General features: G+C 39.1%; 3 protein-coding genes across 7 annotated transcripts; 1 reads left to right on the forward strand and 2 right to left on the reverse strand.

Annotated features, from left to right (window-relative positions):
* The first annotated feature begins 1,677 nt into the window (after nt 1-1,677).
* Nucleotides 1,678-5,342, forward strand: LOC102720628. Of its 3 annotated transcripts, XM_015841268.2 has the most exons (4): nt 1,678-1,905; nt 2,199-2,374; nt 2,956-3,875; nt 4,397-5,342. In XM_015841268.2, the coding sequence occupies exons 3-4, from the start codon at nt 2,983-2,985 to the stop codon at nt 4,872-4,874; spliced, it is 1,371 nt and encodes a 456-aa protein (XP_015696754.1). In that variant the 5' UTR covers nt 1,678-1,905; nt 2,199-2,374; nt 2,956-2,982; the 3' UTR covers nt 4,875-5,342. The 3 variants fall into 3 exon arrangements, with proteins under 3 accessions (XP_015696754.1, XP_040383403.1, XP_006660568.1); XM_040527469.1 differs by lacking the exon at nt 2,199-2,374 and having other exon boundaries at nt 1,678-1,963; XM_006660505.3 differs by lacking the exon at nt 2,199-2,374.
* A 1,402-nt stretch (nt 5,343-6,744) lies between these two features.
* LOC102705943 (THO complex subunit 6) lies at nt 6,745-10,364 on the reverse strand. 2 transcript variants are annotated; one of them, XM_015841046.2, is made up of 12 exons: nt 10,037-10,364; nt 9,801-9,910; nt 9,631-9,707; nt 9,361-9,406; nt 9,186-9,246; nt 8,970-9,023; nt 8,727-8,807; nt 8,590-8,629; nt 8,194-8,300; nt 7,990-8,100; nt 7,241-7,357; nt 6,745-7,130 (listed from the first exon to the last, which is right to left on the reverse strand). In XM_015841046.2, the coding sequence occupies exons 1-12, from the start codon at nt 10,256-10,258 to the stop codon at nt 7,032-7,034; spliced, it is 1,125 nt and encodes a 374-aa protein (XP_015696532.2). In that variant the 5' UTR covers nt 10,259-10,364; the 3' UTR covers nt 6,745-7,031. The 2 variants fall into 2 exon arrangements, with proteins under 2 accessions (XP_015696532.2, XP_015696531.2); XM_015841045.2 differs by having other exon boundaries at nt 9,801-9,925.
* A 4,510-nt stretch (nt 10,365-14,874) lies between these two features.
* On the reverse strand, nt 14,875-17,359 carry LOC102720905. 2 transcript variants are annotated; one of them, XM_015841001.2, is made up of 3 exons: nt 17,240-17,359; nt 16,353-16,582; nt 14,875-15,435 (listed from the first exon to the last, which is right to left on the reverse strand). In XM_015841001.2, the coding sequence occupies exons 2-3, from the start codon at nt 16,534-16,536 to the stop codon at nt 15,230-15,232; spliced, it is 390 nt and encodes a 129-aa protein (XP_015696487.1). In that variant the 5' UTR covers nt 16,537-16,582; nt 17,240-17,359; the 3' UTR covers nt 14,875-15,229. The 2 variants fall into 2 exon arrangements, with proteins under 2 accessions (XP_015696487.1, XP_006660569.1); XM_006660506.3 differs by having other exon boundaries at nt 16,350-16,582; nt 17,240-17,356.
* Between the last annotated feature and the right edge of the window lie 3,735 nt (nt 17,360-21,094).

Below are 21,094 nucleotides of genomic sequence, written 5' to 3' on the forward strand. Positions count from 1 at the left end.
GCTTTTTAGCTAATGCAATGGACCAAATCTATTTATGCTACTCCCTCGATTTTAAAAACAAAAAAAACTAATATTAGTTAGATATATTTGTATTTTAAAATGGAGGCAGTAGCATTTTTATTTGGCAGTAGAAAATATTTACTAATATTAGAACTCATCGATCAATAGTGTAGATTGCAAGTATCAGTAATACCATTAGTGTTCAGTTACCAGTATAGAGCACACTTAAAAGTAATAACACGAGGCATTATTGAGAAATTTGCATGTTTCAATCATAACTTTTGATAGGGCTTTTTTGGTAGGTAGAAAGCCTATTTTACACCCTTAAACTATTGTACTAGGTTTATTTCTCTAAGGTAAATATGCAACTGAGAGGTTTGAGTTTGATGAATGTGCAAGGAAACATTGGCACGAGAAAAAAAGCAGCAGCAAGGGCTTAACTTTATCTGGGAAGCTAAAGAATTTAAGTAATCTATGTAGACGATCTGTCTGCTCCCATTTATTCATCATTGTTATTGTTTCAACTTTTATCGTGAATAACTTTTAAATTACTTAAATGAGACAACTTGATAACATGTTAGATTTTAAAATATTTATAATTTCTAAAATAATAGTGGTTAAAATCTAAACATAATTAGGATCCGGTGATAACTATACTTTGAGCACGGAAGAGAGTACCTAACTCGGAAGGATCCGGAGAAAGTGAGCCTTTTTAAAATTTTACGGCTACTTAATATCACCATCTTTAAGAAAAGAGAGAAATCTACATCATCTCAAAGTGATTCTGTTCATTTCGGCTGCTTCACCATACTATCACTCTATATCATTTACTCTGCGCTTCTTAAACTTACATTTTATTTTTTTTAAAAAAAACTTTCCAGACCTCTTGTAAGCTACTTTACGTAGTATTAAATTTATTTTAAAATATTTAATTGGTCTCTACAATAAAGTAGACTAGATAATCTATAGGGAATTCTTTCGATAATATATCTCAGGGCTAAAGATTCTTAGGCCCAGTTCCTAGAAATTTTCGTATTCACCCATCACATCGAATATTGAGATATATGTATAGAACATTAAATATAGTTAAAAAATAATTAATTGTATAGTTTGGTAGAAATCTGTGAGACAAACTTTTGAGCCTAATTAGTTTATGATTAGTCATAACTGATACAGTACTTACATATGCTAATAATAGATTAATTAAATTTAAAAAATTCGTCTCGTGTTTTCTAACATCCTATGTAATTGGTTTTTCAATTAATCATCGAAATAGCCTTTTTGACATCTGATTAATTATCTTATATAATATCCAACCTAAAAATTTTCGTGAACTAAATAAGCCCTTTCTAAATCCTACTAATACGTTCTTATCGTACTCCCTAAACGAGGCCTAGTCAGTAATCACTTCAGCAGAGCATCTGCCAGTGCTGCTCCCTCTGCTTCTTTTCTTCCTTCTTTTTTCTTTTGTTGGAACCATACTTTTCCATTGCTTTAGGCGGCAGAGTTTCAGAAATAAATAGATAAATAAATCCTCCTAAAATTCCAGCGCCTCCGTGCTTTGCCACAACACTCATCAGTGCGGCGGTGAGGTGGCTGCATCAGCAAGGAAACACCTGTCCCCACCTCACCAGCGTCAGAGGAGCCCACGTCACGCCCATAAAATGGATGTGGATCCTCAGATTCTCATCGTCGAAATTGACCAAGAAGCAACCAGACGGCACGGATCTTTGCATCCTTTCCTGGACAACCTCCTCTCAAAAAAAGACAAGAAAACAAAAAATGAGCGAGAAAATTAGATGACGCAAAGGAAAAATCTGGGAGCAGGGGAGGAAGAACCGGAGCAAAAATCCAATCTTGGGGTTGGGAGGAGAGGAAAAAATGGCGCTTTCAGTTTCAGGGACGGTGAGCAGTGCAGAAACGGCAGCTTGGCCACTTCTCCCTTCCTTCCTCCGTTCATTGCGTAAATTCATTTCTTTTTTACTAGTGTAGTTTATAAAAAAGATTGGGTTTTGGGGAGTAATCAATTTGTTTTTAATTGCTGGAACGATTGTTTCTTCTAGTAGGATTGTTCGTTGCTTTGCTTTCACGTCATTATCCAGAGAAGAGCAAGATCCTTTCTTTATTAGCTCCTCTTCTTTCCTTCGCTTCCGCTCTCCTCCATTTTACTCGTCCCCTTTGGGGGTTCGGTTTTCTAGATTCAGTCAGCACGTCGGCGGTGGTGAGGAAGGTGGGGGATCGGGCCGTGAGATGGTGGCGGAGGTGGTGGTGATCCGGAGGAATCATCGTCGTCGTTGTTGGGTTGGAACCTCATCGTCCAAGAACCTGCCTTGATCTTGCGGGCTTCGTTCTCGCTCCAGTTCTTCTGATCCAGGTGAGGTTGCCTGCCTTACGGCTGTAAATTTATTGTGAGGTGAAGAATCTGATCATCGGCAGGAGGGAGCGAGGAGATTCAGAGATTCAGAATCTTTCTTTTGTCTGGCCTACTCATGCACCATAACCTATTTAGTTGATGGTGTTCATTGCGTGCCATTCGTTCGAGTCAAATACCTCAAATTCCTATGTTCAGAGAATTCGACCTCTTTCCATGATTCTGATTCTGATTTGAGCAAGATCCAATTACTGCGATTCGTTTCGTCCCTAGCTCAAATCAAAGGAATCTGTCGAGGAATTGTAGAGCTGTCTTCCACCTCAAATCTAGCTCTGATTAGTAGGGATTGCTTTCGTTGCTATGGACATTTCATTTACTTCAACGTCGCGTGCATAGCTGAGCATCACGTCTTCCTTCTATTGTCTCGTCTCGATTCTTTTGGGCTGAACAGTGCTTGAATCTTGATGAAAACTTTTTTTTAGAACTTCAATCCATTTTTTTTTCTCTTCAGAACTTCTATATGGAACTAGTGCTGATGAACTTTTTTTATCTAGAGCACTGACCAACAATTTTCTGATGGGCAGCTAGCAGCTTCTTAGCATGTGAGAGTAATGGCGGCTGCTGAAACAAGGGCTGCTTGGCAACGCGCTGCTAACCGCTGCCTGGTTCAAGAAGATGCAAAGAGAGCTCCAAAGCTTGGTTGCTGCCTGCCATCCGCGCAACAGAATGAGATGAACAATGGCCCCACAAATCCGCAAGATTGCCATATCCCCAACTTTATGCCTTTAAATTGGAATGCAATGAACTCCAATCTGCCAAAAGATACCCAATGGTGGCTTCAGTTGCAGCCCAATTTTGGGTGCCAGAATTTGCTTGCCAGCGAGGACCTGAATTATATGTGTGGGGACGTTGGTCTAAAGAAAGTGGACAGTTATGCACCAGTGTCCAAACTCGAGGACACTAATCCTAAGAAAACAGCTGATCCTTTTGAGCCTCCATGGATCGTTTCTACAGCTTTTATGAAGCAAACATACGAGACAAGTTTTGAAGATCTCAAGAGCCTTCCTGCCTATTCTGAAATGACTCTCAAGTGCAGAGGAAGTGCTACCAGCTATCTTCACGAGGATAAAGAACATATGGACTTCAAAACTTTTGATCCTTTGTATCCAAAGAAACCACAGATGGCATGTTATGAGAGGAATGCACCTTGGCAAGAAAACAAGAAGTCTCAGCCATGGTGGCAGGTAGCTGATGCAGATGGTTTGGCTTCACTAGCTGCAATGCCGAACATAGACAAAAATGAGCTTCCAAGACCTGACCTGCGCTCTCATGGTTCGGAATTAAACAACCACGAAAGCAAGGATGATTATGGACCTTATGCTGGCAAAGAATCACATCCTGCACAGTATGACACTATGCTGTGCAGTTATAGCGTTTCAAGCACCAATGAGACAAATTCATCTGATAATGGAGGCTGGCAACGTCAAAGGAATGATGCGCATGGGTATGTTATTTCTTTCATAATCTCTTTAATTCATTATTATTTGCCAGTGTCTTCCCTTTTGGATTCATACCATCTTAAATTCTTAATACATTCTAGTTGTTTCGGCAAATCAGTAGGTGGTGTTTTGTTCAGTTTCCAACCTAGGAGTAATATGTAACCTAACTGTTCCATTTAGACATGCAAGCAGGTGATTATGCGGTAACAAGTAACTTATAAAGAGCCCAGTAGACCGAATTTAAGAGTACTGACGTTTTGCTTTACAAACATAAACCTTATGGCTTATAATTTCCTTCTGAAAATGAAGAAAAACAATGCTAATTTGAATTTTGTATCAATGAAACTATTTGTGAATCTGTTCATTTTCTATTTTTAATTTATGAAGAAGTAATGGTAGTCATATGCATGTCATCCATGTCTTTTTTGTCCTTTTCCATTCCTGGAAAATGCCAGATACAGTTTTGTCTGTCCAAGCTTCTTCCTGGCTGTGTTCCATATATTGACATAATCACATTTGGATGCAGGGCTACACAGGATTCTTATAGTTCTGATGATCGCACACCAGGCAGCAAGCCAACATATCATAGTGCCGCTGAGAGGGCCCAGTTGCTGGATGCGCTCCGTCATTCACAAACACGTGCCAGGGAGGCTGAGATGGCTGCCAAGAAAGCTTATGATGAGAAAGACCATGTCATCAAGCTATTACTCCGCCAGGCCTCTCATCTGTTCGCGTGCAAGCAATGGCTGAAAATGCTGCAGTTGGAGAACATATGCCTCCAGCTCAGGTTCAAGGAGCACCAGATAGCAGCCATGTTCCCTGAACTCCCCTGGATCATGCTCAAAGAGAAGGTGCCAACAGAGCAGGAACGCAAGAAGAAAGGCAGGAAGCAGAACAAGGATGGTCACTTGCGCAAAGCGGTCGTGTTTGCAGTCGGTGTAGGCATTGTTGGTGCTGGACTGCTTCTCGGCTGGACTCTCGGGTGGCTGTTGCCCAGGCTGTAAGTTGCATTACCATCTTACCAGTACCACCATGACTAGATTAACGCCTAGCACGTCGCTTGGATCGAATAGGTGATAGATAAAAGCTTCAGGTATGTGCTTCATGAGGTAGAAGAATGAAGATCATAATCTTGGAGCTCATTCATATCTGTTCTGTTGGTTTGGAAGCCTTGCTGATAATATTTTTCATATCTTCATGTACATATAGGTGAAATTTGCTGTATATATTTGCCAGAAACTGGGTACTTCTGTATGTTGCATGCGTTTGTCTGAACGTTGTACATATATGGATGGGGTCAGTGGTGGTGGAACTGAAAAAAATCCGTCGACATCAACAATGTATAAAACAAGTACTATTTGTTAGTTGCTGGATTAGATTAGCCAGCTCTTGTTTGTAATATAAAGGCCTATGCCTTAGCACGTTTGAGATAATATGAATTTCCATTTGCCAAATTGGTGTTTTTCTTTTTCCCAATCTTGGTCAGCTTTGCCGTGTGCTGTAATCAGCAAGAATGTGATCTGCTGAAGTGTTCATCCTTTTATTTTTCTCCACAACTAACAACCTATGCTCCTATGTGTTTATACTCAGATAAAATTTGAATTTGAATGTTAAAAGACTTATTTTTCACAATTGTGAAGATTTTTTTTTCACAATTGTTTATTTTCTATTGTTTGCTTTTAGATCACTGCGCACGCATATATAAAAGTTTTACTAATAAATTATTTTTCTAACGTTAATAAGTCGTTGTTTATACTTAATTTCAAAAAAAGAAACAATGAGACTGCTACTGCTAGTTTTGTTTATGTTTAATTTTAATACGTCGGAATAGATTAATAAAAAATTAGTTACTTATTAAAAAATATAAAATAGATTAATATAATTTTTAAAAACAAATTTTCTATAGAAAATTTTTAGCGGTTTGGAAACATGTATGCGGAAAATAAGGAGGTTTAGTTAACTACTTGGCTCTGCGGCCTCACTTATTTACCCAGATTCTCTCGTTTATCGCACACACGTTTCCCGAATTGTTAAACGGTGATTTTTTATGAAAATTTTTTTATAGAAAGTTACTTTAAAAAATCATATTAATCTATTTTATATTTTTATAATTAATAATTAATATTTTTCGCGTCTGATAACTAACCCCTCTTTTTTTCCTCACTTTTCCTCTATGGAATGGGCTAGAAGTCAATATGCCCGGTTGTGAGCTCGTGCACTTGCTACCTAAATATTTAATGCCCGCAAACTTCGGATCATAATCCGAAACTAATCCAAAGCTGATTTTGAATTTTACAATTTGAGACTTCGTTACTTTCGGGCTCTCTTTGTTAAGACAAGTAAAAAGTCTACCCTAAATTCTTTTAAATTTTTAGACATTAAAATTAAAGACCATTTTGGCTTAATCTACAACAAGCCAAGCAGGGTCGTTCATTCCAGTCAATATATATAATCAGACAATCTAATCTGATGGTCAGTTCATGCTTTTCATATGGCCATGCTGTCCTATGAGCTTTAGTGTAATCTTTGGTAGTAACTCCTAATAACTGGGGAGAATAACTCCTATTAAAATTTGCTATTACAGCTCCATAAAACGTGCCATCAATCTAATCTGATGGCCAGTTCATTCCAGTCGATACACACCCTAGTATTTCTGCTTCTATTTATGCTTATAAACAAAATTTAAATTTTTAACTTTAAATTTAGAGGTAACTTTGATTTTTTTCATTGTGATTTATTTTCCAACCTTTTAGATAGCTAAGAATATGTATATAATTTTATTTATAAACTATATTTGTTTACAAATATATCGTTTCGCTCGTTACTTCAAACAGTCAAAGATGACCACCGTAATAACGAGCAACAAGTGCCACCATGATGCCAAAGGCAAGCAACATGCAAGTCATCAAATAGAGATTGCAGCAGCCAGCAGCTACAACAGAATTCATTAGGGAAACAACAGCGATAAACTTGTGGATAAGGAGCCATCTTTGCCAAAGCTGCAACGGCTTGCACAATTGTGAATTACATCAGTTAGCAGAGAGATGAACTAGTGGTACAGCTGAACAGCTTCCAATTGCACTTGTATAATTGCTAGTAGTAATTGATTAGATCTTGGAAGCGTATTTCTACATAGTGCTTAGCTACTTGTAGCCTCTAGATCAATATTTGTCCAGGCTCCGGCAGCCAAAAGTGCACAAATGGCTCCCATATTGGGATATTACATCCACCAGGCCTCCATATCCAGCAACAGCTGCCATCTGCACAACAAAGGGTAGTAAACTCAGGACAGAATGACCAGACGCAGAAGTAGGATGAAAGAGATATCAATTAAGTCATTTCACAATGGTGAAGACACTGGTAGACAGACCCCTGAAGAATGGATGGAGACAGAGAATGCTGACTGCGGAGCACACTTTATTTGTGAGAGAAGAGTCCCATTGATAGAGAAACGAGAGAGCAGAGGTTCAGCACCGACAGCTAAGATCTGAATAATGAAAATGGAAAGGGTACAAGAAAACAAGCAGTTAGGATAATTCGTAAACAACATGAGCTGGGAAACAGTGCACCGCTCGTGCTGCTCTATTGCCTGTATATAGACTCTACATTGCTTTGGTAAATCTCTAATAGAAGTGAACATAATAAAACCCTTTCCTCACAAAAATAAGGACTACTTGGCAGAAGAGTGAGCTCAATTTATATTTGTTTCATAGCTGAAGTTTTTCATCTTATCTTATTTCCCTTACACAACATCACAAGCTTCAAAATTAAAAACAACCATGTCATAGATCATCAGGGAATATTTGTATATCTGCACAATTACGCAACTTTCATTTAGCAAAGAGTTATGCACAAAAGATCTTTAGAAAGGGCATTGAATAATAGATACATCATGCACTTGTGGAACTATCATATGCCTTAGTGGAAGTAATTGTCTAGGGGACCACTAATTTATAGCTATAGCATTTGCTAAACTCACTAAAGAACAAAGAATAGAAAAATACATCCTAATTTTTTTCCAGCCCATCTTTGAAATACTAGATGATCGATTTCTAATCATGAGCAATCTTACTGGTTTACTAAACACTAGCTTAAACATGACGAATAGACAGGACTTACTTGGTTTTTATCAAACAGTAAATCTTGAACAGGAGCATGGCAATCCACATTAAAGATGCACTCATTTGAAAGAAGGCTCCAAACTGATATACCACTAGAAGTACCACAGGCCTGAGAACAATAGGACCAAGATAATAATGAATATAAAATACATAATGCATAATACAGAAAACATTTTCATATCAACTTGGAAGTGCATCCTACCAGCCAGCTTTCGCTTGCATCAATGGCAACACAACTGATCCATGACCCCTCAAAAGCCTTATTTTTCAATGGGCGTATCACCTGAGTGCACTTTCCGCTTCTGCAATCTGCGGTGCACAAAGAGAAGAAATAAGCATCAATGCCTTTTTATGCATATTCAAACAGGGGCACAGGACCATATCTTTCTAAGCAGAAAGAAGGTAAACTCATAGGATGCCATGTCGTGTGATGATATCACCAGGTATGAATTAAAGCATGCAAAAAGACAAATAGCTTGTTACTTTCCCTTTGTTTGAAATCAACAAGCAAGATACAAAACCACCAGTTAGAACAGGACGAACATGAGAAGGCACACTTGAATTACAAGACAAATTGTCCAATCAAAGGACTACTCACCCCAGATACGGGCTGTGCCATCCTCTGATCCTGTAGCTACCTGAAAAAGGAAGGGCTCTGTTCACTAAACATTGTTACAAAATGAAGGTAGAAATCTACCCAAAAAGGGCATTGGAGTATAATAATAATGAACTGACCTGGCGGTTTGCCTCACGGACTGCAATGCTGTGCAAATAGTCAGTATGTCCCTTGAAGGTCATTTTACATTTACCGATCTCCTGAAGACATTGTTAAACCTACTATCAGATACTTTCACAAGCAGGCACGGACAAAATTAAAAATTATGGAAGCCTGCATCGCATGAATCTTAAGCAATCCATAGTTCGTTCCATGTAATTCAAGACTTCTATACATAACATTTACCTCAAGAGAATACATACCACATCCCAGCAATAAGCACATGCATCACCGGCTGCTGCATAAACAGATCCTTCCTGTTGCAAAGAAGAATGATGAAATAGAACAACTGAATAAGATACCTTTTAAGCAAGTATAATTGTGCAGCATTTCTACATAGTATACACAATGAACAAACATGCACATGCAAAGTTTTTTTTTCTTCTTTGGATGAAGTGAAAATGGCTTCTGGTATTGACCTGTTTGTTAATGGCAATGGCATTATTTTCAGGTATTGGTGACCGAGCACCCCAAGGACCCCTACAAAATTGAAAACAACAGCATGAAAAGATTGAGTATGAGAGTACAAGTGCCCTACTCAGAAATATGTCAAGTGCTTATCAATTTTTCATGTCCTTTTTGTAGAATACTTACTCATGCTGAGGGTTCACCAAATCAAGTACTGGTTCCAAATGATCCCCTGGAAAGAAAGCAATGACAAAATAACCTATCAAACAATATGCATTATATAGTATATTAGGTGATGCAACCTATAGAAAATTTATATTTTTGTTGTAATTTTATCTTTTTTCCATGGTGGGGTGCGAGTGCGCACACAAGTACAGATAAAACTTCTACTACGTTAGCACATGCCCAACTAATTGAACAAGCCAATCCTAACAAACGAGGGTTCTCTTACAGCACCTTGCAAAGATAGCGGCACTAGGCAGCTCTGCATCTCGTGCCATCTCCAGCCCCGGAGGCGCCCGTCATCCCCGCCGCTGCCACAAACCAACGCATCACGTCGCCAATGTCATGTCACCTGAACAAAACGGTCGCCGAGAGGACGAGCAGCAGCAGCAAAGCAAAATCACCTGAAGAGCAACGGCTGCTGCGAATCCGGGTAGAACTTGACGTCGTACGCCGGGCCACTATGCGCTTGGACGATGCAGACGGGATCAACCATGGAGACGGCATCCGGAGCCTGAATCCAATCGAACTTTTTTATAAAAAAAAATCAAAAATCAAACACCTTGCCGCACGAGGCGCGCACATGGAGCGGAGTGAGGGGCAACGGAAGGGGGGAGGGGAGCGAGAGAGAAGGACGAACCTGGGGAGCGGCGGCGGCGGAGGAGGAGGAGGAGATGCAAGAGGAGAGGGAGAAGGAGGCGAGGGAGCCGTCGCTGGAGGCGGCGGCGAGGAGGACGTCGGGGTCGTCCGGGTCGTCCTGGTGGTCGAAGAAGACGGCGCGGAAGAGGGTGCGGCAGGAGAGGCCCCGCTCCCGCAGGATGCCGCGCCTGTACGCCGCCTCGTCCCACCCGCGCGCGTCCATCCCCGCCTGCGCCGCCGCCGCCGCCCTCGCCGTCCCAGGCCCAGCTGCTTCGGGTAGCGAGGAGGCGAGGACTGGAGGAGTGTGGGGGGAGAGAGCCCCTTGACTGGTTTGGTAGAGGTCCTGCTGTGCCTTTGGATCAGAAATCAACGGCCGAGATATATCCGTTAAGAAAAGGAGAAAAAATGAATCTTTAAGTCCTTCTTTTACCTCTGGAAAATTGAATTGTTCCTTTGTTTACCTCTGAAAAATTGAATTGTTCCTTTCCTTTTCCTTTGTTGTAACCAAATTCATTCTTATTTTATTTTCGGTAGGAGTTTTATTCTTGCTAAATAGGATGTCATGATAATATTTTTTATGACATGGCGACTAATTAACGAGAAGAGGGATGAGGAGGGTTTCATCTCGATGTAGCTTATCTCATGTACTCATTCTATTTCATATTGTAAGACTCTCTGGGTTTACCTAAATTCATCCATATCCATACATATGTTTACATATGTGTCTAGATTCATTAGCACACATATGAATCTAAGCAAAGTTAGAAAATCTTATAATATGAAATAGAGAGAATATTACATATGAAACATTGAAACTTATGTGTTGTATTATCAATTAAATTGCATGTTTGCTTATGTCGTGCTCTTGAAAATAACCTCTCACTTAGATCTTTGTTTTCTCTCAACGACCTGAGAGAAGAAGGAGCAATAAATTAGATACATGTGGCAATTAAGGGCCATATCTTTTGCCTAAAACACATATGTCATCATCAAAATTCGAATTACAAAATAATTTTTGACTATTTTTAGGGTTTCTTCTAGTGGTCTCTTTTTCAGCATTAGTGTTTAAGTCCATAAGAACATAAATGTAAAAAATTACATATAAACATTGTTAGCACAAATATATTATTTGATGTATCTATACTAATATAAAAAGGAGGAGTTGGATTTCTTTTACAGCCACCTAACAAAATATACACAAAATTTTCACTTTTATCTCTACAACCATTAGATCTATCCATCCAATGGCTCAGATTACCCGTAAATATCTCTGTCTAGCAATCCTACGTAGAATTCACCGATCACCTCACCCCCGCAAACAACTCCCAGGCGTCATCTCTGGGAGCAGTTGGCCTCTGCTCAGACGCCATCATCGTCGTCACGGTCCTTTGCTTGAAGGCAGAGCTGCCATTGCCTTCCTCTGCTCCAAGGCGATGTCCCCGCCGTCCTTAGCTCCAAGGCGCGACGGCGTCGCGTCCGCTACCATCACCGTCCGTTCCAACTCGCCGATGCTATCCTCCTCTACAAGGCGCCACCATCTGCTCCAAGGCAAGGAAGGTAAGGGGTTGCCTCAAGGTTCTCAAACTCGCTGGTGAAGCCGAGCTGCCGTTGGGGATGGAAAGGGGGGAGAGAGGGAAGACGCTGGGAAAGGTCACATGGCACCAACGAACCAAAGCATAAGCATCCATCATCTATAAATCTGATTAGTTCATCTCTCTGCATTGCAGGACCAAGGGGTTGATCTAATTTGAGTGACCAACTATTGTACCTTGCAACACATCTCTTTACATCATCTCTTTATGGAATTTTGTCAGTTTGGCTGTTGCCATTCATGCTCTAGAATCAACCATCATCTATTTTGCTCTGCTTTGGTAAGACAAGGTAGAAAAATTATGTTTAATTGTTATGCTTGCTCAATTTGCCTTGACCATGGTGTTATTCCCCTATAACTCTCTCCCCTAAGGCTTTGTTATTAAAACATGCCACGCGGTGTTCCCATGCTAGCTGATCAGGTATATCTATATCTTGCTGGTCATTTGTGAGGTTTTACTGAATTCATAACCCCATATTCTAAATAATTCTGTGCAGAGATTCACTTATAAGGGATCGTATATCACTCTGAAGAAGAAAATAGGGGATTGAATAGCACTGACAGAATATAGCCATTTTTTGCTATAACCATTGTTTTATCAAAAATGTGTAAGGGCATCATTGTTCTAGCTTCACATCCTATAAGTTATGTGCTATTTTTCATTTTTCAAGCTGTTTATAAATTTTATGTGCAGTTTCAGACTCTTGAACAACTCCATTGAACAATAGTTTGACTGCTATTCAAATAAAATTCTATAGACTATTATGTTTCTGTAGTATGCCTGCCTACAGAAAGAAGTGATGCGTTGCATTATCTCCCGAATTAGTTTCCTCACATGTAATAGAGACTCTTTCCACTGAAAGAGCTGAATATTTCTTATGAAATTAGCAGCAAAATAATCATTAGTTGATGTAAGCTTCATTTTAACAGCTTTCGACTATTATGGCAGAAAATGTTCGACCAACAATCATTGCTTGCATTATTTAACTACATATCACTTCTATCTTCGATTAAGTTTTTAGCTCACCTCTTGCTTATTTGATTCATGTATTCTTTGTTGAGTTTTAAAATTATTGGCAAATAAATACTTGGACTGTGATATGTTGTTGTTGGCAATTTGATAAAGATGAATCAGCAAGTCTATGCAGAGTTCCTTCCATTCATTGCCATGGGCATGAAAAATAAAGGAATGACTTGGTGCTGTGTAGATCTACTTGTGAAAAAATTCGGTTTCTTGAGTTGTAACAAATCTGTTTTGCAACCTTCATTTGTGGTGCAATGAATTGCATGGATTGGAGACCCACCTAATTATTTACCATGAAAAGCAACATACACACACATCTTGGTTCTTAACCAGGCTCTTGTGATCAGCGGATTGCTAATTGAAGCTTTGTTGTTCTGTAGGCTGTTTACAGTAGATAATATATAGCTTTAAAATTGGGATATGGTTATAAATTTTAATAATTTCAGCATGCACAATAGTTTCTTATAAATGGACAGAAAATCTTGAATTTTGGCAAACAGTCTGACCGGCCTAAACTATGAGCCTAAATGAAAGCTCCTCAAGAAATCCAACTTACCATATTTTTCTCTTTTTTTGTTCAAGATTATCAGCATAATGAATTCAATGTTGTAGTGCTCAATAAGAGACTGGGAGCTAATTAAAATCACCATCCATGTAGTGTTATCTCTTTTTGTTTACCAAATAAGACTGCTAATTAGGTTTCCAATATAATGGTTAGGGTCTCTCACAAGAAAATATACCATTGTATTGTTAATAAATATATATCATGTTCTTGCCTAAGTAATTGATTTATTTTATACACTTGGTTTCCTTCATCTGAGGTGTCTTTTGTATTATACATTGATTTTACCTAACATTTTATTTTCTTAATTTTCTCGGCCCTGAGGATTTAACTTTTGGTTACTACATGCTAATGTTGTGTAAGTTAGAATGGTTCCTTTAATCACAACCAACCAACAAGTAAAATGTTAGCGGGAGAGCTAGAATTTTAATTTGAATGAAGCAACCAGATGTATCAGTTGACCATCCTAAGTGAAATTTATGAAGATATCATAGGGAAGTCGGCAAAATATGCATATTTGTAACAATACTGATGATTTCGAAATAAATGTGTATCTTTATTTTTGAAACTAAAGGTATAGGTTTGAATGACAAAACGATTATTTTACAACATATATATTTTCACAACGTGAATTTCACGTGCACGCTTACTAGTTATCGGTAATTAGCCAATCGATGATGCCAAGGAATCAACAAGTTTAAGCATTGCGTCAGTATTGCAAAATCTAAGTACGTGACCACTCAAATCGTTTGCCTAATAAATCACGAGGGACCAATGTGACTTAATTTTGGGGTTTTTATTGTTTACTAGTATTTTCTTTTAAGTCAAGGACACATAAAATTTAATTTTTAAAACATATTTTTGGGTTTTTTTGTCGTAGTTTCTTTTTTAAGTATTTGTCTTTAAATTGTTAAGGATACATATAAATATTCTACCCATAAATTATTTTTATCACTGTTCAGCGGTACAAGTGTTCTGATTTGTGGAGCATGTCAAACCCAAACTACACCCACGATATATGAACTCTGTGAGCTGAGTGTAATCTCCTTGTAAAATGCTTTCAATTTAATAATTTATATGGTGTGTAAATCATTATTAAATATATATGTGTACTGTTGTTATAGTAATGTTATAGTAATGGTATGTCACAAGATGATTAAGAAAAAAAAAGCATTCATTTCTTTGTTATGAAAGCAATAAGAAATTCTAGACTACTATCAAAACGAGGGTTGCTCGTGGTGTGGAATTAGAGTTCAACATCGCAATGTGACTATTAATTCTTAAATTGATTGTACAAGAATTGGTGACGGTGCCAGGGAGCAAGGAAAGATGGTGCCAAACTATTGATTCCCTAAGATCATATTGTTATTGCATTATTTACTTACTAAAAGTTTTGAAATTTACCTTTTTTTCCTTCTAATTTTGACATAATAATGCTGTGAATTTTTGAAGGAAACAAGAACACTAACTATAGCTTACCAATCAGTCAAGTTACATGTAGAAAAATATTTATTTAGGTACAATTTGTTTAATTTCTTGATTGTATAGGTTGCTTTTTTGCCTTGATACTCGCATCATACAAATTGTTGTATCAAAATGCTTATTTTTAAGTTATTGTACTAACTTACATATAAGTTTGTATACCGTGGATGCAATTTACTCTAGTAGAAGGTTAATATTATACAGCAATTGACTGTTCTTTATTTATACACCTCAAAAGCTTCTTGCATGTATGGTAGCAAGCACATTACCATATGCAAAGTGAGTATGTTCAACATACATCCATCAGTAATACGTTCATGCCACACATGATACACACATAGTCTGCTCAGCAACAGACAACCGATATCAGTGTTACAATGAAACATTGAGGGTTGAGAACTCCATAGTTTGATAGTTTGGTAACAGACAGAACAGCCGATGGATGGCTCAGAAATTCATCAATCGATCAATTAATAATTCATCATGTCATTGTGTTCACAGCTAGTGCAGACAAACTCCGCCATGGTCCCAATCTTCACTTGTCAGATCCCTTCTTTGGGTGGAAGGCCTCAACAATAGCTTCAATCTCTTCCTTGGCACGCTCAAACACATTTGGACCTTTAACTTTCTCAACCGGCGTATTCTCATTTATATCATCGCTTGTACCATGAGTTTCATTCTTGTGGGTCTCCATTTTATTCATCGCCGCCTTACTGTCATCCTTTGAGTCCTTATGCAGGTCTACACAATTTTGTAATGGTGTGTCATAATCATTAATAAGGAAGAAAAGTTCATGAATCAAGCCATAAGAGAATCTGATCACAATGCATGGATATCACACAAAATGCTGACAAGTCATTGTTGAAGGACATTCTTATGTGTAAATTCTTGGAAGGAATTTACATCGAAGTTTAAGCAAGGTATTTGTATTCAAACTTTTATTCCTGAAAGGATTTGCACGAAGTTTCATGATTTCGCTGCATCACAATCTAAAGTTTAGTGGCATCAAATTTGACAAATCAAATACACAAAACCAGACTTTTGTAGATGTTAATATTCTTGAACTTATGTTTATTTCAGAAAAAACTCGTTGCATAAAACCAGACTTTCTCAACAAAGAGAAATATATCAGATAGAAGCCCAATGCATGATTAAGGGATCATCATACTATAAACAAAGGAACTGAATGCACACGGAAAAAAAGAACATCAAGCTAAATTTAGCAACTGTGAATACTGTAGCGGACATTTCACCAGATTTTGTAGCACAAAAAAAGTGAAGAACTACGCCTCAGTCTATTATGCATTGGATTACTTAAGCTACGTCTCAGTCTATTAGGCATTGGATTGCTTAAGCTAGTGCAAGTGTCTTGGATAAGCTCTTTGTTTTGTTGGTCCTGTCGGTAAGCAGCTAAACTCATCACTTAGGTGATGAGGCAAAGGATTGTGTGATGAACTGATGGTAACATTGAGCTAAGATGTGAATTGTCTCTTGGTGCTTCAAGCCTAGCTCTGATGCCCCCTATCCTACATTTTTTTCATCTTCTCTGCTAGATATTTGAGAACCCCACTCTTCTTTCTGGGGATAAAGAAAAAGCGTTCAGCATCTTCAAGGGAGTTAAATTATGCAAAATACCATCGGTTCAAGTAAATTACCACCATTATTTCCGCGGGGACTGGAATTGTGCTCCATCTTATTATGAACAGCTCCAACAAGAGCCTCAACTTCTTCCTTAGCTCGTTCAAACAGATTGGGGGCCTTCACCTTGTCCACAGATGTTTTATTAGTTATATCGCTGCTCGTTCCGTGAGTCTCCTTGTCGTGAACTTTATCTCCGTTCATAACGCTTCTGATTCACAGCGCAAATATGCCTCTTCCAAAGTCTACTCTGCTCAAAATTTCAAGAAGAGCCTTTCAGCTAGTAAGAAACAACAGAGATCCAGAGATCTGTCATTTCTGCTTATGCAGGTATCCATGCAAAGAAAGTAGACCGTTTGGCTTAGTCTAATCAACCGAACCCGTGTACACCCCGTTTCACATCATGCCCAATTAAAAAGTTCTTCCATCTTTTCTCACCATTGTGCTTTTGAAACGTTTGCAACATCAGACAAATAGCCAGTAATAATGCACTAATGCATCCGAAACGTCGTACAAGTCAACTGCTTTCTTGAACCATCTCATCGGCAGTGTGCAAGAAAACAAAACTGATATGATATTATGATTAGCACAAGTATATTATTCCCTTTTGGCTACTGCAGGTCAGTGCTCCCATCCAGCGCTCCCCGACCCTGATCCAGGTGCCGAAGCTTTTTTCACATGGAAGCCCTAACTCCTAACCCTCCCCATCCCGAGACCAGGAGAGCCCCCATGCTCCAGCCCAGCGCGCGCTGCGATGCTAATTTTTACTTTATTTTTACTTTAAAACGACACGATCTGCTCTCTCTCTCTCTCTCTCTCTCTCTCTCCTCCTTCCCTCATCCGATTCCGAACCAAGTACGGAAAGAAGAGCGTATATCCGGGGATATAGAGGTAGACAGTAACGTACCTATGGCTGTCTGTTGCCGCCGGCCGGCCGGCGGCGCGTCGATCCGGCGTTATCCTCGCCGGAAGTTGAGAGAGAGAGAGGGAGGCGTGGCGGGTGGCGGATGGATTGGATTGGGGAGGAGGAGTTCGGCGGCGGAGACGGAGGAGGAGGAGGACTAACGAACTATTCTTGGGCCGGCCCATTACAAAGCCCAAGTAGCAAAGCCCACTACGCTCCCTGACAAGTGGGCTGTTCAGTTTGCGACCCGACCTGTCAGTGAGACGGGGGGTCTAATGCGCGATCGCTCGTGAAAAGCAGACGAAATGTGGTGCAGACCGGGTGCAAACAGCAGCCCGTGCAGCGCTGACGCAGATACATGACGCGTGGAGGAGGCACCCATCCGACGATCGGCCCACACAAGTGAGTAAGCGACTAATACGGCTCAGAATTAGATGAGTAATCTCATATGCCTCGCACTCGGCTGGGCTCGAGAATCAAGTCGATCTTTCTCTCTCAGCTCGGCTCGCACGACTCAGATTAGATCGAGTAGGGCGTGATTAGAGGCGGAGGACTAGAGTGAGACAGTCTTGCTACATGGCAGGACGAGGATTCCAGGAGAAGAGGACCGGCGCCGCCGAGCTTCTGGTGCAGCCTTCGCCTGCGGTAGCGCACGACATGGTAGGACAACCTTCACAAGAACACGATGTAATCGTCGGGGATCATGGAGCCGATGGCAAGCAGAGTACGCAGGTACGTTGCCTAGCTAATTGACTCATGCTTTTTCAACTGTATGTGTTTGTATGATCGTGAGTTATCTTCTTACATGCCCCTCTTTGCAAATACTGATGTGTGGCTAATACATACAGATATGTGATCATATCATGCATGATCGTCTTGCACATGTCTCTGAGTTTATGACCATGGAAGAAGATGTTGGCGCTATCGATGCCAACGCTAGTGGCAATGACAACACACTCTGTTGCATAGTACGTGAAGAGATGGTAGACAAAGCACCAATCAGGTAATGATAATTTAATAACAAATTATACGGGAAACACAATATTTCGTACTGTGGTAATATAACTCTAAATTTCTCAATTCATTTATTGTACAACAGGCCAATGATAAATTTGCACAAACTCTGATCTTGCCTCAAGTTGGAATGGCTTTTGATTCAGAGCAGAAAGCATATGATATGTACAACACCTATGCCGGAAAGATCGGGTTCAGTATTAGAAAGAGCCAAGCAAAGCATCGAGCCGATAGAACTATATACCAGAAATATATAGTTTGTAGTAACCAAGGACAACGACAAACTAAGTCATCACTAGACACTACTAGGACGAGTTGTGATGCTCGTGTTCAGTTTAGGATTTGTCGAAAGGGAATTTGGACAGTGCAAAAGGTTGTACTTGAACACAACCATTGTCTTGTTAGTCCAAATAAGTCGCACAAGTTGAGGTCCCAATGGCGTGTTATAGAAGCAGATAGGCAGCTAATTGGCCAAATATGGGAAGCCGGGATGAAGCCAGCGCAAGTGTATGAGTTCATGAATGAGTGGTATGGAGGAGCTGACAAAGTGCCATTCTCAAAGATGGATTGCAATAATGAGATTGGTCACAAACGCAAGAAGTATTTAGAATCTAATGACACACAAACACTGTTGGAATACTTGAAGAATAAGCAAATAAAGGATCTAGGATTTTTTTATGCCATCCAGATAGACAAGGAAGATGGTCGGATAGCTAATTTCTTTTGGGCAGATGGTCAATCTATCATGGATTACTCCTGTTTTGGTGATGTTGTGTCATTCGACACCACATTTGATACTAATAAGTTTGAAATGCCTTTTGCTCCACTCCTTGGAACCAACCATCACAAGCAGACAATAATTTTTGGAGCTGCGTTGTTATTTAATCAAACTATTGAATCATTTATTTGGCTCTTTGAAACCTTTTTAATAGCAATGTCAGGCAAGCATCCAAGCATAATTTTCACTGATCAAGATACGGCCATGGCAGCAACAATTGCTTTAGTATTCCCAGATACAAGACATTGCCTTTGTTTATGGTACATTTATCTAAATGGTGGTAAAAATCTTGGTCATGTAATTCATAAGCATCCTAATAGGTTTCTAACAGATTTTAAGAGATGTGTCTATGAGGACAGATCGGAGCATCATTTCAACAAGATGTGGCATGAATTGTTGAGTGAATACAAGCTTGAGGATAACATATAGATGTCAAATATACATAATTTGAGGAAAATGTGGGCTATTGTCTTTCGTGATTCTTTTACAGCTGATATGACCTCGACCCAAAGAAGCGAAGGTATGAATAATGTCTTCAAGATAAGATTTCGTAGGAAACTTGGTCTTTCTGAGCTCCTTGTAGAATGTGATAAGGTTGTTGCCAGTCTTCGTGAAAATGAGTTGGATGCAGATTTTAAGTTACGAAACTCAAGCCCCGTTACTTGCATCCCAAATTTACCTATGTTGAAGACCGCAACTGACTCATATACAAGGAAGATGTATTTAGAGTTTGAAGAGGAATTTACACAACAATTTTCATTATCATGTAAGTTGTTGCAAACTGAGGGGTCAATCTTGACATTCATGGTTATGCCCATGGAATCAGATCATGAAGCAACAGTTGTGTATAGCACTACAGACATGACCATTACATGTTCTTGCAGAAAGTACGAGTCCATTGGTATGTATGCACACTTTAAATCATGTCATATTTTTTTATACAAACATTTGAAAAATGAAATTCACATCTTGCAGATATATTGTGCAAGCACGCCCTCAGAGTCTTCACTATGAATGAAGTTTTCACTATGCCATCTCAATATATACTCAATAGATGGACAAAATATGCGAAAAGAGGATTTAATATTGATAAACAAGAAGGTGAGAAGGAAACTTTGAAAACACATTCTGCACGTATCTCTCGGAAGGCAACCTCCATTGCATTGAAGTGTTCAGTGTCGAAAGAACTTCTTGATAATTTAGAGAAAGCCATTAATAATTTGGACTTGGAGGCAGACCGTTCTCTAAGCAAGATGCAAGAAAAAATATGTGAGGTTCCTCTAAATTCAAATGATTGTGTTATGGACACGTTAAATGGTGCAATATCAATTAGAGTTCCTCGAGTGATCAAAGGCCCAAAGAGTAGACGATCAAAAGATGCAATTGAAAAGAAGAGATGGAAGAAAACGAAAAGTGCTGAGGATAAAGGTATTGATCCTACCTATTCTAGCATGTTTATTTCCATTGTATGCTTGTATAATTAATTTTTTATGCTATGATATTTTGTATATTTGAACTATAGGAGAAGATCTAAATGATGTATTACAAGATGGAGATGAAGATTTTGGTAATGTGTGTGGGCAGCCTTCAACCATGGCTGCAAATGATGTGTGTGGGCAGTCCTCCACCATGGCTGCATATGATGTGTTTGGGCAATCCTCAACCATGGCTGCTCCTTTAATCCAAGGCGGATATACAAGTCTTTTATTTGGAGTTCAGCAAGATTCAGTCATGGCTGCTAGGAAGTTACATTTCAATTAATAGTATTTGGCTCAACCTACAATGAGTAGCTTTTTCTAATAGATTTTGGTGTATCGATGAACTTGTACTCTTTTACTGTGTAGCACAATATTTTTTTTTCATTTTGCAGTGTGTTACACTAAACTTTCATTGATGCTGTCAGTTTTGTCCATGAATTTGGTAGCTATGTACGAGATATGAATTATCTACATTGTTTCTGAAATACCTAGCTTGTATATATCACATTCTAGATTTGAACTTCAGGTTTTAAGATCACACAATAATCCATATTTTATTTTCTAAAGGAATCAGATGAACAATCACAA

This window comes from Oryza brachyantha, chromosome 9 (genome assembly GCF_000231095.2).
Source record: "Oryza brachyantha chromosome 9, ObraRS2, whole genome shotgun sequence".
Classification (NCBI taxonomy): domain Eukaryota; kingdom Viridiplantae; phylum Streptophyta; class Magnoliopsida; order Poales; family Poaceae; genus Oryza; species Oryza brachyantha.